General features: G+C 37.4%; 2 protein-coding genes across 6 annotated transcripts; both read right to left on the bottom strand.

Annotated features, from left to right (window-relative positions):
* Window positions 1–1338: 1338 nt before the first annotated feature.
* Window positions 1339–11624, bottom strand: LOC122299406 (1-acyl-sn-glycerol-3-phosphate acyltransferase BAT2, chloroplastic-like). Of its 5 annotated transcripts, XR_006239686.1 has the most exons (8): window positions 11358–11624; window positions 11232–11275; window positions 10528–10600; window positions 9740–9925; window positions 9245–9648; window positions 8962–9063; window positions 8251–8559; window positions 1339–1693 (listed from the first exon to the last, which is right to left on the bottom strand). XR_006239686.1 is itself a non-coding variant. In XM_043109668.1 (7 exons), the coding sequence occupies exons 1-7, from the start codon at window positions 11401–11403 to the stop codon at window positions 1679–1681; spliced, it is 870 nt and encodes a 289-aa protein (XP_042965602.1). In that variant the 5' UTR covers window positions 11404–11624; the 3' UTR covers window positions 1339–1678. The 5 variants fall into 5 exon arrangements, 4 of the variants coding, with proteins under 4 accessions (XP_042965602.1, XP_042965600.1, XP_042965603.1 ...); XM_043109668.1 differs by lacking the exon at window positions 8251–8559; XM_043109666.1 differs by lacking the exon at window positions 1339–1693 and having other exon boundaries at window positions 7855–8559.
* Window positions 11625–12391: 767 nt separating this feature from the next.
* Window positions 12392–16461, bottom strand: LOC122299429 (APO protein 2, chloroplastic). Its single transcript, XM_043109712.1, has 4 exons — window positions 16319–16461; window positions 15951–16217; window positions 15061–15413; window positions 12392–13371 (listed from the first exon to the last, which is right to left on the bottom strand). Exons 2-4 carry the CDS (start codon window positions 16128–16130, stop codon window positions 12540–12542), a joined length of 1365 nt encoding a protein of 454 aa, XP_042965646.1. The 5' UTR covers window positions 16131–16217; window positions 16319–16461; the 3' UTR covers window positions 12392–12539.
* Between the last annotated feature and the right edge of the window lie 1487 nt (window positions 16462–17948).

Genomic DNA, 17948 nt, shown 5'->3' with positions numbered 1-17948 from the left:
AACACGATTTGACACCCCTACACAAAAGCACCACTTGTCATGAACTTCTCATCTTTTTTTGGGCAATAATTTGGTAATATCCTTCAAAGAATAATGAAGAATAGTTGTTGATTTTCTCAGCAACTGCATCGGATACGTAACTCCTTCAACTTTGTTTAATGTAAGTAAATTTTCTCAACAACTGCCGGCAGATTTTCTTTTTCTTTTTCTTTTTTTGTTTGTTTGAAAAATGTAAGTAATTCTTTAAGGGATTAGAGATTTCTTAATTTTTTATTTTTTATTTTTTGCCACGACTTGTAGACTTTAATTAATAATATGTAATTTTTTTAAAATAGCATTAAATATCTAATAAAATGCTATAGCATTTCATTTTATGTTCTTATATCTCTCAACTAAAAATAATAATAAAAAATCTTAAATATCAAATAAAAACTTCAAAAAATAAAACAACTTGACTTAGTAACTCGATTTAGTCTTATTAACTCTCTATGCACACATACTTGTATTGTATTCGATAGTCTTGATTAGAGAATTACCAAATGTATCTTCTTCTTTTTTATTTGATAAAATCTATTTATAAATCTTATGTTTTTTACATCCAATACACGACGACTAATGTGAAAACTTTCCATATCAATTATGTTAAAAAATTATTGATTTTTTTTTTTTGTTTAAAATTATAATAGATCGCACCATAAATAGTGTATGACACACCGACTTGGATAGCAAAACTTATTTTCTTTTGAAAAATGATAAACGTACTTCTTATTAACGACTTGTGCACGACCGGCTATGTAATAAAATAATATTATTTTAAATTTTACTTTGACTTTTCTTTTGATTTAATGTGTTTAAATATAATAAAAAAATATTATTATATTTAAAGTTGTTTATAAGTTGTAAATGGATTGTTAGCGTATCATTACCCATTTCTTTTATTAATTTCTTGCTCAATATTTTATGGGCAAGTTCGTACCTTGCTCTCTTGTTATTTAGATAATAAGATGAGATGAAATGATTTTAGATAAAAGTTAAATAAAATATTACTAAAATATTATTTTTGAATATTATTATTATTTTAAAATTTGAAAATGTTGAATTGTGATTTGAAAAAATTGAATTATTTATTATATTTTATGTAAAAATTTGAGAAATTTATAATAATGAAATAAGACGAGACGAGATGATTTCTAAATCCAAACTACCCATAAGTTGGTTGAATTTATCAGTAACATATCAAAGAGTTTGTGTTGAGTCTGGTTTCACGTTGTTTGGGAACATACCTATTTATTCAACTTTACCACATCTAGATTTCAATATCGTTATTTTTATCTGCAATAGGACACGAAATGGACTATCAAAAGTAGCATAAGATGGCCGGTAAATACTGCATATCTTTTGGATGCAGTGTTTAAAAACAGAATTACACAAGCAATTGAGCCAATTGCTGGTCTGTCACCATTCATAGTGCAGAGAGTCAGAGAGATCACTGCTTATAAGCTAAGCACATGTATGCAATAGCTCTGAAAACCACCTCAAAATGCCTCAACCTTTGATGCAGAAAACCCCCTCTTATGAAATCAATATATCTATCGGAGAGCTCTAAATGCCTTCATTGACTGACAAAGCTAAGAGCTATTACAGCCACAAGAAATTTGAACTTTACCAATGACCTGATTCAGCAATACACAACCCACATATAGAGAGAGAGAGAGAGAGAGAGAGAGAGAGAGAGAGAGAGAGAGAGAGAGAGAGAGAGAGAGACAAGCACCCGTATGTTTAGCGCAAAGGAGTGACACGAGCATCTTGGTTGAAAAGGGAGAATATGAATATTGATATAGAAGTAAATACCAATTTATAAAGACAATAAAATTTCTTCTTTTGGTAACAGATGAAAATTATGATGTTCCCAATTTAAAGCTAGAAGAAGAGTGGCTGATGGTCCTTCTTTTCTCTCTAGAGAAATAATAAGGTTCTGTACTCTTGCCATGCAAGAGTAGTAGTCTCTCGTACGTAGAGTTTTGAATTTTATTGCCTGGGGAGTTTGCTGATGGCTGTAGACGAATTAGCATCAAGGTGGGAAAAGTTGAATCTTTCTAAGGAAGAGGAGACTGTTTTCCATGTCAACTCGGAAAGTATCAAGGAGGGGGGTCTCCGGGGGAAGTTTTGTATCATTGGAAAAATCTTGGCTGACAAAGGAATTAACAATGAGGCTTTTAGGAATACTATGTCACAAGTGTGGAGGTTGGAGGGTTGGGTGAGATTTAAGGATTTGGGAGAGCAGAGATTCTTAATAGAGTTTCAAAAGTTGGCAGATAAGGAAAAAGTTCTAAGTGGCCGCCCATGGTTTTTTGATAGAAATCTTTTGACTCTGTTGGAAGTGGATGAAACTATCTCCATAGCTGGCCTACAGTTCAAATTTGAGCCTTTTTGGGTTCAATTACACAATATGCCTTTGGCAGCAATGACAGAGGAATTGGGTGAGGCTTTTGGTTCTTCCATTGGTCCTGTTATTCGAGTGGAGGCTGAATCTGATGGATTGGCTTGGGGAAAGTGTCTTCGAGTAAGGGTTGCTGTGGATCTTCATAAGCCATTGTTAAGAGGGAAGTGGCTGCAGTTTGAAGAAAACTTGTACTGGATCTCATTTAAGTATGAAAGGCTTCAGAATTTTTGTTTTCATTGTGGGGTTTTATTCCACAAGGGGAGGGGATGTACAAGAACAAGTATGAAGCATCTAGGGGAGGGGATGAAGGATCAGCAGTATGGTCCTTGGCTTCGAGCACAGCCTGTGCATACCAACTTGTTTGATGCTCGGAAGTATGGTGGTACTCCTAGCCACAACCACCATACACGGTGGCAGCAATCTGAGGCTACAGGTAGGGAGGATGGTGAAGCTAATTTAGGAAAGAAGGACCAGGAGGAGGGTATTAAGGCTAATAAGCAGGAATTGATCTCTGAGGTGCAATTGAATAAGGAAGTTGATCTTGCTATGGAAAGTTTTTCTCAAGGTGCTAAATCAAAGGCTAAGCAATCAACTCGTGATACTGAAGCATATCAGAATAGTTTCCATGTGGGGAAGTCCAATGAGAAGAAATGTGAAGGCTTTCCTTCTGAGGAAGAGTTGCAGAATTGTCTCACTGAAGTGCCTATTGTCTCATACGAATATGATGCTATTTTTCATAGGGAGTTTGGTTGCCATATGGAGGTAGAATGTGCCAAGTCAGATATGGAAGGGGTTTCTAAAAAAGAGGTGCTTCCCAATCCTAATAGTTGTTATAGGAAGTCTACTTCTGCAAATGAATTGGAGCCAAGTGGCCCTGTCACAAGGGGGATTTCAAGGAGATCCACGTGGAAAAGAAGGGCTAGAGGGACTAGTAAAAGTCCAGTTATTAATGAGAAGGACAATAAAAAAGGTACTAAAAGAGGAGAGGCTGCAACACAGTCTGAATGTGGACACTTTTTTAAGAAGATAAAAAGGGAAGGTGAGTTGGTTATTGACAGTTATGAAGATGGGTTGGTGGAGGCTGCTGTGCAGCTCCACCAACAGCAATGATAGGCCTTAGTTGGAACTGTAGAGGGCTTGGGAACCCCCGTACAATTAGGGAGCTTCACATGTGGGTGAAGGCAAAGTGGCCCAGGTTAGTTTTCTTAATGGAAACTAAGTGTGGAAGGGAGAGAGTAGAGGCAATCCGAAATGCAATTGGTTTTGACAGTAGCTTTGTGGTGAGTAGTAGAGGACTGAGTGGGGGTCTTGCTCTTTTCTGGCATAGCTCAGATGAGGTTGTGTTGGAGTCTTATTCCCAGCATCATATTTCAATTAAAATGAAGAATGAAGAGCACACTGATCCTATGTTAATCACAGGATTCTATGGGCATCCCATAACTGCCCAAAGAGAAAGCTGTTGGCAACTTCTCAGGATGTTAAAACCTAGAGAGGATAAAGCTTGGCTTTGTATTGGGGATTTTAATGAATTGTTGTATCAACATGAGAAGCAAGGGTCGGCTGTAAGACCCTATCAGCAGATGGAAAAGTTTAGAGAAGCTGTGGAGTCTTGTGGTTTGAGTGACTTGGGCTATCAAGGGAATAAATATACATGGTGTAATAATCGTGAAGGTCACTCTTTTACAAAAGAGAGATTGGATCGTGCCTTTGGAAATTTGGCTTGGACTAGAGCTTTTAATGAGTGCTGGATTACTGCACTGGTGGCACAGACATCAGATCACTGTCCCATCCTCTTCTCAATCAACAGTGGTAATGAGAGGGGATCTCATGAAGGAAGAAAGAGAACCAGATTGTTTAGATATGAGGCTAGCTGGGATCAAAGGGAAGAGTGTAGGGGTATTATTCAGAGTAGTTGGGCATCACAGCAACAATTGCAAGGCTCTTTTCTGGAAAGACTAAGGTTGAATCTTAGGAGATGTAGGAATTCCTTGCTGCACTGGAATAAGACTTCTGTTGGTAAGCATAGAAGGGAAGTCCATGAGAAGCTCAAGGTGTTGTCTAAGCTTCAAAAGGTTAATGAGGGGGCTCACACAATAGCTGTAAAACAGATTCAAAAGGAAGTTGACCTCTTATTGGAAGAAGATAATATAAAATGGAAGCAAAGGGCAAAACAGTTATGGCTTAAGGAAGGGGATCGAAATACTAAATTTTTCCATCGAAGTGCAACTCAAAGAAGAAAGGTAAATGAGATCAAAAGAATTTTAAAGGATGATGGCAGTGTGGCAAGCAGTGAAGAAGAAGTTGCTGAAACATTCTGTAGGCATTACCAAAGTCTTTTTTCTACTTCTAATCCTATTAATATTGCAGATTGTTTGGCCCATGTGGATCAGAAGGTAGATGAGGAAATGAACAGCATGTTGTCAAGAGTATTTACACAAGAGGAAGTCCAAGCAGCCTTATTTCAAATGAATCCATTGGGGTCTCCTGGCCCTGATGGTTTTTCAGCAGTCTTCTATCAAAAGCATTGGGATACAGTTGGAGGTGCCCTTACTAAAGCTGTGCTCAAGGTTCTTAATTCTATGGGAGATATTGGTAGTATTAATGAAACATACATAGTGCTAATTCCTAAAGTCAAGAAGCCACAAACTGTTTCTGACTATAGACCTATTTCCCTATGCAACGTGCTGTACAAGGTGATATCTAAAGTTTTGGCCAACAGACTAAAGTTGATTCTTCCTCGAATTATTTCCCCTACTCAAAGTGCCTTTGTGCCAGGAAGGTTGATCCTTGACAACATTATAGTGGCTTTTGAGACCCTGCATTCTATGAACTCTAAGGGTAAGGGACAACAAGGATATATGGCTTTAAAGTTGGATATGAGTAAGGCTTATGATCGAGTAGAGTGGGATTTTTTGGCTGCAATCATGCATAAGATGGGTTTTAATGACAGATGGATCAAGTTGGTTATGCAATGTGTTACAACTGTCTCTTATTCTCTGCTTGTTAATGGCTCTCCTCAAGGCTGGTTCCAACCTTCTAGGGGCATAAGACAAGGGGATCCAATTTCCCCTTACCTTTTTATTCTTGTTGCTGAAGCTCTAAGTGCCCTTTTGAATCAAGCTGAAACAATTAAACAGATACATGGTTTCTCTTTTGGCAGGGGTCAAATCAGCATAAACCATCTCTTTTTTGCTGATGACAGTTTGTTGTTTTGTCGTGCAAATGCCTTGGAATGGGCTAGAATTCGTGATATGCTTGGTCTTTATGAAAGGGCATCAGGACAGAAGTTAAATACTGAGAAAACATCAATTTTTTTCAGTAAAAATACTAGGAAGGCTACTAAGGAGTACATTTTGGAATTGGTTGGGCTCAGATCTACTTCTTGTTATGAAAAATACTTTGGCTTACCTGCCCTCATTGGTAAGTCCAGGTATCAAGCTTTTAAAGGAATACTGGACAGGGTTAGAACTCGGGTTAGCCATTGGAAAACAAAGCTGTTGTCTCAGGCTGGGAAGGAAATTCTCCTAAAGGCTGTCATTCAAGCTCTCCCTACTTACTGTATGGGGGTTTTTAAACTGCCTAAGGCCCTCCTAAGAGAAATCAATAGGGTCATGCATAAATTTTGGTGGAACCAGCAACAACAGGAAAACAAAGTCCATTGGGTTTCTTGGCAACAAATGGGGAAATCTAAAGCTGTGGGAGGTTTAGGATTTCGAGACTTGGAAAGCTTTAATTTGGCTTTGTTGGCAAAGCAAGGGTGGAGGATTCTTCAGCGCCCAGATTCTCTGGCTTCACAGGTGCTGAAATTGAAGTACTTTCCTTCATCTGACTTTTTTCATTCTAAGGTGGGGGTGAGACCATCTTTTATGTGGAGGAGCATCTGGTCTGCTAAGGGTTTGGTTGAGGAAGGTTCTTTTTGGAGGATTGGTAATGGTGCAAATACTTTAATTTGGAAGGACAAATGGCTACCGAGTCCTATCACTTATAAGCCTCAGTCACCCATTAATCATCTACCAGAAACTGCAATGGTTGCTGAGCTTATAGATCCTGAAACTAAGCAGTGGAAAATGGAGTTGGTTAAGTCTATGTTTGGGGAGTATGAAGCTGCCACTATTCAAAAACTTCCTCTCAGTTCAGTTGGAGCTAGTGACAGGTTGATATGGTTGGGTACAAGAGATGACTCTTTTTCAGTTAAGAGTGCCTATCATCTGCAGAAGGAGATTGTTAATAGACCTCGAGGACAAGCATCTTCTGGGCAACATAACAAGGAAGAGTGGACCTCATGTTGGAAGTTCAGAATTCCCAATGCTACTAAAGTATTTTTATGGAGAGCCTGCCTAGAATCCTTGCCTACATCTCTGAATCTTTATAAGAAAAAGGTTGTTGAATCACCTTTGTGTCCTATTTGCCTCACGGAAGAAGAATCTGTGACTCATGCTTTGTGGTCCTGTATCTCAGCTATGGATGTGTGGAGTCAAGGGCCCCCTGTGATTAACAAAAGCTCCATTAGACCTGGCTGTTTTAAGGAGTTGGTGGAGAAGCTGATGTCTGCTTGTGACCAGGAAGAAATGGATAATCTTGCTGTCATAGCTAGGAGTATATGGCATCGGAGGAATCAATTTATTTTTGAAGGTTTATTTGTTCATCCTTCTGTTTTGTTTAATAAGGCTAAGGAATTGCTATCCCAGTTTCAAGCTGTTCAGGTTGATGCTAATACTTTGCAAAGTGAGTCTGCAGTTGATAGTACAAGATGGTCTCCTCCTCCAATTGGTCAAGTCAAGATCAATTGGGATGCTGCCTTGTCAGAATCCAAAGGAAGTGCAGGGTATGGTATAGTGGCTAGAGATCATGAGGGTCGGGTTCTTGCTACTTACAAGTTGTCACGGCCTAGTTTGTTTGATCCACTTCTAGCAGAGGCTCAGGGAGCCTTTTATGCTGTTGCCTTGGCTATGGAGCTTGAATTGGACTCTGTGATACTAGAAGGTGATTCCAGCCAGATTGTTCTTGGTCTGCAACAGGATAAGGACAGAGGAGATAGGGTGGGAATGGTTCTTAATGATACAAAAGTTATTCTTTCAAATTTTAGAAGTTGGAAAGTTGTTTTTGTTAAACGTAGTTGCAATGTTTTTGCTCATTCTCTTGCTAAGGCTTCCTTAGAATTGGATGTTTATTCTGCAGAGCTGGTTATTCAACCAGATTGTAGGCAGTCTTATGCTATTTCATCAAGTTAATGAAGTTTCTCATTTCCTTTCAAAAAAAAGAAGAAGAGTGGCTGAGTAGCTCAACATATGGTAAAACTTAAAATCTGGCTCACACAAAATGACCATTAAGATTTCCACGATGCATCTTGGAGAGAGAGAGAGAGAGAGAGAGAGAGAGAGAGAGAGAGAGAGAGAGAGAGAGATTATATATTATTGTCATTTTATACTTTTTATATTAAGTGCAATCAGTCCAGTCAAACCATCCTTTATTGGGCAACATTCATGATTCAACCAACTTTGACAGTTCAACGTTGTTTCAGGTTCCAAAAATAGAAATACTGGATCCAGGTAGACTCCATGTCCATATCATATTCTATTTCCATTCTTTTTTTTTAAAAAAAAAGAAAAAAAGAAAAGAATAAAGAAAACAGAAAAGATTGCATACAATACTTCCATCATTTGTGATATCTGCAAAAGAGCCATAATAAGTCTACACACAAGATTACATACCAGTCATATTGATTGGAAATAAAGATCACCTTACTTCTCACGTGACATGGTTATGACAACAATTAATCCAGACGAAAAAGCTTAATTGATTTATACCTTCCGATTTCTTTTTCTTGATTCCACATTAAGGATTTGGTATTAAGCTGTTGCAAATTTGCAATAAAAAGAGAACTTCCTGTATCAGATATCTTGTCATTGGTGATTGAGCTCATCTTCGATTATGTTTCTAGCCTCCTTACATAGTACATCTAGATCATTTCCTTTCATAGGCTTATGGATAACAACTTTTATGGAACCAAAATTCAAGATACCCTCCATTCCTGCAGGCATGATTTTCCCAGTTCCCTTAAGGGTAATAGGTACCACTGGCACTTTGGTTTTTACTGAAACACTGAATGCACCTTTCTACATACACCAGAAAGATAAACAGTAAATTTCAGAGGAAATACGAGAGTTCCAACGGAGATAATGAGCAGACGGGGGTCAAATTGGAAATAAGAACTAAACATGTTCTGAAATTGAATAGATCCTCGAGTGGTATTCACAATAGCCACAGATGTAATCACTCTGCATGCAACAATAAAAAGTACTAAAGCGCATCAAAGAGCACATGTGAGTTGGAAATATGATAGGACTATAACTTAATGATTCATTTGCTCATAGAGAAAAGGAAAGTACTATGTGTATTTCCTTTTTGACATGATCCTCAGCAGCCAAACAAAGCATGTGAATTTCAATTTCTGGTTTCCCTAAAGGAAAAGGTCATATCAGTCCACACAGATGATGAAGACACTGATATGAACTCACCTTGAAAGCACCTAATTTTCCATCTTTACTCCGTGTTCCTTCTGGGAAGAAGAAGACAGAGGCCCCCTTCTCTATAAGATACATGCATCGCTTAAAACAGTCCTGCATGAGAAAAAGCCAACAGAGCTCCATAATCATAGTTTGAGAGTAAGATGATAACACTTCACCAGGAAAGATAGAAAGAAGAATTTACCATTGCATAGCTGTGTTGTATTGCCATCAAACCTAGAAATACTATAAATGACAACTGCAATAAGAAACCATTTATAAGAGAAGGAATTACCAACTGGCTTCTACTGTCCATGCGCTTCAAAGGAATGGTACCCATCAGAAACATGGCCCAACCAATAATGGGATAGAGGAATATTGAAGTCTTGCTGATGAACTTGAAGCTTCTTCCCAGAGTGAAAAGAGTATAGATGTCTAGAAAGCTCTGGTGGTTGGAAATATATACAGCAGGAATATCAGGAGGCAGATTCTCCAATCCCTCATACTCGATTTTAAGAAATGGAGTGACAGTGAAAGTTGCCCAAGTTTTGGCAATGAAATGATGAAATCTTCTTTGGTATCGATCAAACAAGAGAACAAATGGATGTGCCACCAGCATCAGCACAAACAGAAAGATGGCATTGAAAGCAGTGACAGCATAAAAGCATATTCCCCTAATTTTTGAGCCCAACTTATGTTCTGCACTTTGAAGATGTTAAAAGGGAAAAGATTAGGCTGATAAGCTTAAATATAAACATGTTTAATATCAGAAAATGATTTAAGGAGAAACCTGATAATGGGGAGCTGGCATCATAGTTCCCAGTTCCAGCAAGTTCAGATCTCACAACTACGTATCTATTTCCGTTATGCAATCTATTATCATAATATGGTCTATTTAGATCCTCCTTTGGCTTTAAATAGTGCCGTGGCAAACTGACATACTTCCTTGGAACAGATAAATAACTACTTTGAGCAGCTGCAAAAGAAAAGGCTCACAATCAAAAAATTTGAAAAATTATGTTTCCATAAATGACATCAGACTTCATAGAAGGAAATACCAAATATCACAATCCATGTTCCACAAAACAATGAAGATTATATATGTAGTCTCAGCAACGTCTTTGTGCGGTTCATACTTAAGACATAAAACAAAGGGGACTCTGTTTTTCAAGAATTTTTTACAAAGGTCAGAACATAACAGCTTCTCTCCACCACCCATAAATTGCAGGAAGCAGGGAATCAACACAAGAAGATAAGCATCACAATGTACATTTTACCCTGTTCTGATGATAATGTGTAGTTTGTAAGGGGAGTAATTAGGAAGTCTAAAAACGCATCCCTATGAAATAATTGATACAGTCTGTGATCAAGCAAAAAAATAAAAAGAGAAGATAGGTCCTTTTACGCCAGAAATGGTGAAAGACTAAAACAAAATATTGTTAAACGAATATCAACTGGAAATGAAGCATGTCATTGCTCATTTATATGGGCATGAAGGCTATCTACATTCAACGGTATGATTAAATGCTAGAGACGTTTTTTTTTTAATAAGCAAATGCTAGAGATAGACTTACTTACAGTTAGTAGAATTTATTGAAATTGCATGTTTATGCGGAGGGCATACAGTGTAATGTCCTTTATAACTGCACGACTGAACCATGGAACCAAATTTATGTAAATAACACCAGTATCAAAGTAGGAAAAAAAAATTGCTTTTCTCAATATCGCTAAACACAAAATAAACATTTAGGAACATGAAATTCAGGATAACATATGCTGCGTAGGAAGGTCATTCAAATTGACATCGCACAATGCAGGAATAACGATTTAGGTCAGCTAAGTGATAGGACTGGGATATTGATCTCATTTTACCAGAACTGGGTCCTTCATGGAAGAAATTATTATTAATAACAAATATTTGCTCTGTAAAATCGGTGCCAACAGCTTATACTTATCAAACCCTAAAGATAACACAATCTATAACGACTATCACTATCCTTGGACCTGAAAGGAGAGGAAAGTAAAAAGACAACCACATCATTTGAGATGATCGTAAAACGATATTTTATGGGGAAAAAAAAATCATTTTCCTGAATATTATTCTAGAACAACGTTCTCAACCAAAACCTGTAAAAATCGAAAGTGTTTTCCTATTAAAAAAAATGCAGTATTTTGCTTGGTTGATAAGTAATAGTCAAACCAGGTAAGACTACCCCAAGTTCGTTTTCTCAGGAAACAAACACGGGTAAAATAAAATACACATTGAATAGATAAGCAATTACTGGAAATAATGACGATGCCGCGAAAGATCTCGATTCCTTAAAACCTGAAAATTTGTGTGAAGAGCGAGAAATTCAGAGACTGAAAAAGACAGACGAATAGTTCGGATAAAGAAAAAGCGAACAAACCAAAATGATGGAGTATAGTGCGTGGTGCGTTGGAAGCAACTTCCATCGATGAAATCCCTCTCTCTCTCTCTCTCTCTGTGGCCCGCTTAAGAAACAACGTAGTACGAACGAAGGTGACGGGTGTGGGGTTTACGGTGAATTGGCACTGCAAATTCCAAGTTACTGTTCATACACCGTTTACATAAACAGTATCACCAAAATACCAACTTGTGCGTTTGTCCGTAGCTTCGTCATTTCGCTTGTCGATATCTGGAAATCCAAATCACAGAATTATCTAAGTCAGAAAATTGAACTTCCATTTACCAATCAAGCTCGAAAAACTTTTTAAATATAACGTATTTTTCCTGATTAATACTATACACCATATTCTTATTTTATTTTAATCATATTAAATAATATGTAATACATTCATCATCATTAAATAATAAATAAACATATAATAAATAAATATTTAATGATAATAAATGTGCCATATTTTATTTAGTAAAATAAAAATAGAATGATAATATAGTGTATAAAATTTTTCATTTTTATTAGTGTCGCTTGGATAGTGAATTGACATGAAATGAGATAAGTTGAGATAAAAATTGAAAGTTAAATAAAATATTATTAAAATATTATGAGTAATACTATATATCACACTTTCGTATTATTTTCATTTTACTAAATAAAATGTGGCACATTCATCACTATTAGATGATAAAAAAGTATGCAATAAATGATCATTCAATAGTGATAAATGGGTCATATCTTACGTAATAGGATGAAAGTGAGATGATAATATGATGTATAGAATTTTTCATAAAAAAATAAAAAAAAAAATCTTCCCCATCCGGTATTGTTCTCAATACCACCTCACGCATTTCAAGGATGGTAAAAACTTGGGTAACAAATAAAGACAATATTGAGTATTGAGATGGATCACCAACAACCATTTAGTTCCAAGCTTATGTCATTATCCAACTATGATGAACTTGAAAAGATGTGTGATGATTGAGCTAAGCCTCCATAATTTTAGAATCTCCTAATCGAGATGAAAGGACAACTTCATACAACTCTTATTACTGATCAAAATCAGATGGAAGTTTCTACTGTATTCAACTCGACTATTCTACAAATACTCTACATTGTGTTTGAAAATAATGGTTTTGAGGAAAGAAGAAATTACGAAATACAATCACGTCAAATGACCATTTCTGCTTCTTTAACATCCGAGGGGATCCCTACATCCAGCCTCATTGTTGATTTGTACTCATCCGGCACAACAGCACCAGCCTGTATGCATATCTCGACTACCGCAGGTGCTTGACCATAGAAGTTCCTGAGCTCCCGTTGCAATGGCAGTCCATTTACATCAGGAACATGCCACACATATCTAGGTGGTATCAAGTCATCTAGCACTGCCGACTGCCAACCATGCTGCCCATTCCGCTGCTGGTGCTTGTGTGCCCCACAGTTCTGTGCCTTGTGCCCACTAGCACCCACATGCACCTCCGGGCAATATCCACAAACCCTCACAGGGTACATCTTCATGAGCCTCTTGGCACCTCCCCTCATCTTTTCCCAAGCTTGTAGCGTTTCCTCTCCAAGCCAAGCTACATCGTCTTCATCAGATGGGGCTACTATCTCTGAATCTGGTATTTCGGTTAATAATGGTTTCTCAGGAACTTCTGGAACAGGATCTGGTAGTTCACTTTCATCTGCATCAACAAATTCCTTTTTCCCAATGCGAATGACAGGCTTTCTTCTCCGTTTTGTTGGAAACTCACGAAGATTGACACCAGCTTGGATGCAGAGTTCAACTACTGCTGGAATTCGAGGAATTGAGAATCTCTCCTCATGAGGAATACGCTTTCCTAGGCGGTCACAGAGGTGGAAGGCTTCCACTGATAAGACTATGTCGTCCACAGTTGCACTTGTCCATACATGAAGGCCCTTGCGGACGTTAGCATTTTGGCCCCTACAAGATCTGAATGGATGCCCAACGTGTCCCACATGAATTTCATTGCAGCAGCTGCAAAAGCATTCAAGACAGAAGTCACAAAATTTATTCATCAAGACAGATTTAGGTCCATATAAATTTTGGCTAGTTTTTAGTTTTAGTCTGTTAATTTGATACTTCCATTTATCCCCATTAAGAAAACAGGAAAAAAAAAAACACAGAGAAAGTGCTTGTTTCAGGCCAAATGTTCCAAGTGGAGTCACCAACACCGAAACCAAAAGATACTGGCAAGGATTAACTTTTGTAGTAAGCCACTTGATCGATTTGTGTACTCCATCAAGACCAGAGTCATCAACCTAGTGCTAAATGTTATTTCAATTCCAATTTCTTCACTGGGAACTCTCAAAGACTTACAAAAATCCAACTCAAGAACCAAGTAGTTGCATGCTCTGATCATAAAGACCCAACTATTATGCCCCATTTCATCCAACTAGAATAATCTAATTCTATACCATCAGACAGATATTTCTGCAGTTTGTAACTTGTTCAATAAAAAGTCCTGCCATGGTTCAAAAATACTTGAAGGGAGGGAATTACTAGCTCTTCATGTGAGGTGCACAAAAGCAGAGGTTCTGATCAAGACCAATGACCGAGAGATAAAAAGTTCGGATTGGATTCCATTTCAGAGTAGTGAAGTTGCAGCAGCTTATCTAAAACTGCAACTTGTTGACAAGTGAATAGCATGTTCCACAAGAAATGCAAGCCAGATTTGATTGTGTAGAATGCAGTGTTTTCCAGTCACGGTGGATACTGTGGATATTGGGTAAAGGGATTCAATTTCTAAAGTTTGAACATCCCCACATCAAAATCACACAAATTAGAAACAACACAATGCACACATATACCAAATTTTCTACAGGTGCAATACCAATTCATACTCTATAACAAATAGTTTTTATCTTGTGGGGCCATACTTTTGCCTCTGTAGTCCTCATAAAGGCATGTAATCAAAGCTCAATCCAAATCTGCTGAGCCTTAAAGAAAATATCTCTGGTATATCCCTGTCCTTATTGTCAACTACGTTAATTTGTTTTCTTTTTCTTCAATGAAATTATCTCTTGAAAGAAAAAAAGGCTCAACAAAAGAATATCGTTTATGCTCATTAGTAAAATCATTTGACAACTAACAACTATGATTAACAACGATGGATGGAAGGACGACACCAATAACAAGCCAAACTTTCATGGATGATATCATGAAAGTTAAACTTTATGGACCAAATTGACACCAAATTCAAACTTACGGGAATCAAAATGTATTCTAGCCTTTAAACAATAAGTTTGAGCTCCACCAATGCTCTGACAAACAATAACTTTTGCTAGGTTGCTTAGATAACAGTACAATTGTTGTTCACGTAGAGTAACATGTTCCCCGGTTAACAACAAATTAGAAGAATTGCTCATATGAAGTAATCTCATGCAATGACAGCCAGTTTAAAAACCAAGCAAAGATACCTAAGTTTGTCTCACATAACTAAGTGGGATGTTTATCAATATGTTGTTGCATCACCGTGTACACAATTATCATGCAGGATAGATATTAATCATGAATGCATGCAACAGGTTAGTTTGACAAATGATGTGCAGCGCCCCACGAATTTGACTTTCCCTGCTTTAACAAATATTGATCTCACTTTTTCCATAAGCTCCCCATGACTCGAATTTTGTTATTGGCAAAGGATAATCAGGAGGAATGGATTACCCGCAAGCATGCACACACACAACCTTTAAGAGTTTCTTGAGATTGTTAATCAATGTTATCCTTGCATTGAACACATCATAAGCGAGTGGTACAAGGCTCTTCACAAGTAGCCCATTCTTTGGGGGTGGGGCAGGTTTTTTAGGCCGGCCTTTACTGTTTTTAAATCTCTCCCTGGCAGCCCGCCTCAGCTCCAATACGGGTGTTGGAAAAGGCTTTTTCTCCTTCCTTGAATAATAGCGAGGAAAATCGGCATTTTGAGGAAGTTCGCTTGTGATGACCAATGCATATGATTGGTGCAACTTCAGTGTTGGATTTGTAGAATTTAATGGTAGTATGATTTTACTGCTACTACGCTGCAAAAGAATGAAAGTGGAGACATGAAGAATAAACACTAGATAGGAAGTTCCTCAGAACTACATCTATTAGAATCGAAGCAGTTTCACACGGGCTAGATTTTCAAGCTCAGTTACAGTAACTGGAGACACTTCAACGTTTGATTCTGGTTACTCAAGAAACACACTCATAATCAAAATTGTTTTGTTACAAACTTTTAACAGAAATCAGTCATTGTTATTGTAGACCCTGAATATATCAGGAACTTTCCTTCGATTGATTCAAATAGAAGCCCAGTGTCAGCCAGCAAATTCGAAATCGAACAAGTTTTCATTTCTCGATCGGTTCAAAATCTAACTGAACTAGTTATGCGGTTTGCCAAACACCCACATTGTTATTCACTCAATAGAATTTATTCCAAGATACAAGCAGTCTCACCAATAACAATATATCAATACACTATCTTAATTCCATGAAACTCAAACATATTTCCCATATTTCCAGTCAAGTGTCATACCCAACAAACTTGAGCTGTGGGATTTCAGAGAGGGGCATACCTGGAAAGAACGGAACGAGGCGAGACCGTCTGGGTGTCGGTCAAGCTTCAGGATTTCGGGATGATTCCTCTGGAAGGAAACTTTAAATGGGTCTACTCTGGGTGTTCGAAGGATTCCTTTACCTCGCAAAAATGCGATGGGACCATGCGAAAAGGGATTAGAAGAAGCACAGTCCATCATCCCTCAAACCAGAAGAAAAGCTCTATGCCCCTGAAAGAAACTCTTCAGGGTAGAACAACACCTTGGAAGAGTGGTAATTGGAGTTTGCTGAATATATCAAAGACGAAAACTGGTCTCATTATCCAAAAATAAAAAAATAAAAAAATTATAGGGAGAAAAATACTCAATTACGACGATAGATGGATTACGTGGAGACGGGATTACGGTGGGGACGGGGTGTCGAGCGATAGATGGATGGACGAGATTCTAATCTTATTGATAACCTTTATTTATGACTGACGGTGAAATACCGTATACAAAGGGAGCGATTACAATAAGATCTCAAAACAAGCTCATAAAGAAAATAAAATGAGAAAATTAATAAAATAAGATTATAAAGAATCCATAAATGAATAATAAATTAGAGACAATGTCGAAAGCTAGAGAGCATGCAAGCCACGCATATGCTTAGGCAATTGAACTAGAGAAGAAAAACTTTTCGTGCTGGCCAGGGCTCCAAATGAGTTGAGACTATCTGCTAAAGCATTGCCCTCTCTGTAAACGTATTTGAAACTAAAATGAAAATAATGCTTGAATGGCGAAACATCATCCCAAATATCAAAATATTGTCAAGGGGTTGGGATTCAGTATTAAACCAATTTTCGACAATGAGAGAATATGATCCAACAATAAGTTCAGAAATACTTAACTGATAAAATATAGAAAGACCAAATCTCAAAATTGATAATTCTGTAAGAGTATTAGTACCAAAGTCCAAGAAATAAGAAAAATCAGCAATAATGGAGCAATTAAAGGACCTAAAGATACTGCTACAACCATAAGAACCATGGTTGCCTTTGGAAGCATCATCAATTTTTAATTTGAGTGCTTCAAAAGGAGGAAGAAACCATTTCACTAAGATTGGCCTCTTAGCACAGATGGTGATTTGAGAAATGTGAAAAGACACGAGGGTGGAAGCATTTGAGTTGACGAGTAGAGAACGAGGCTTTAGAAGCATGTTGAAATTCCTAAGCCAATTGACAATCTTATAAATGATGATATCAGAGTTAATGAGATTGTCTTTGAATCTAGTTTTGTTCCTTGTAATCCAAATCTCCCAAAGAATTAGAGACTTCCGAAGGCTACCAAGATTATGAAATTGGTCCGAGCCTCTAGAGGCAAGCCACCATTGAGTGACTTGATTCCTCAAATTATCAAGGGTGGTGAAATTGAAACAAAAAATAGAAAAAAAAAATGGTGCCAAACTCGTTTAGAGACGACACAGTCTACAAAGACATGGTTAGCGGTCTCTAAAAAACCCTCAGAGCAACAAGAATATTTGGAATCCAAAAAGATACTAGAGTGTTGGGTCTAATCATCTAGAAGAATGTCATTATGCCATAATTTCCAAACGAAAATAGAAACCTTGATAGGGAGAACATGATTCCATATATATAAGGACCAAATGAGAAAAATGAGTAGTGATCCCTAAAAACGTTCCAAGCATATTTATAACTAAAGTTTCCATCATTGGTGTGTTTCCAAACTCTCGAATCAAGGCCCAACTTAAATCTCACCAGATAAATACAAACCTCCTAAAGGAGAGCATGGTCACCAAGGGCCATAAGCTTTTCAATGTTCCAACCTATGGAAGAGCACATGTCTTTAAGAAGAAGGTTAGGGTTAGAGATATTGAAACCTTTTTGGGCAACGAACCTTTCCCTGCCCAGTCATTATGCCAAAAAATTAGGGTGCCTTCCTGAATTTTCCATTGCCTTTCCTAATGTATTATAGGTAGATAGTTGCAAACAATTTTCCAAGAGTTAGAGTGGAAAGATT

The sequence above is a fragment of the Carya illinoinensis genome, chromosome 16, assembly GCF_018687715.1.
Source record: "Carya illinoinensis cultivar Pawnee chromosome 16, C.illinoinensisPawnee_v1, whole genome shotgun sequence".
Taxonomy (NCBI): domain Eukaryota; kingdom Viridiplantae; phylum Streptophyta; class Magnoliopsida; order Fagales; family Juglandaceae; genus Carya; species Carya illinoinensis.
This window is presented reverse-complemented; position numbering and strand designations above follow the sequence as displayed.

Bases quoted from the DNA above. Each gene is read 5' to 3' on its own strand.
- LOC122299406 (XM_043109666.1), bottom strand. From the start codon at position 11,403: ATGGAAGTTGCTTCCAACGCACCACGCACTATACTCCATCATTTTG. The intron at 9,064-9,244 runs GTAATTCCTTCT...TTTCTCATGCAG, and splicing joins TGGACAGTAGAAGCCAGTTG to GACTGTTTTAAGCGATGCAT. The intron at 8,560-8,961 runs GTGAGTTCATAT...TGGTGTATGTAG, and splicing joins GAAAATTAGGTGCTTTCAAG to AAAGGTGCATTCAGTGTTTC.
- LOC122299429 (XM_043109712.1), bottom strand. From the start codon at position 16,130: ATGATGGACTGTGCTTCTTCTAATCCCTTTTCGCATGGTCCCATCGCA. The intron at 15,414-15,950 runs GTATGCCCCTCT...ATTCTTTTGCAG, and splicing joins CCTCGTTCCGTTCTTTCCAG to CGTAGTAGCAGTAAAATCAT. The intron at 13,372-15,060 runs GTAATCCATTCC...ATGCTTTTGCAG, and splicing joins GTGTGTGTGCATGCTTGCGG to CTGCTGCAATGAAATTCATG.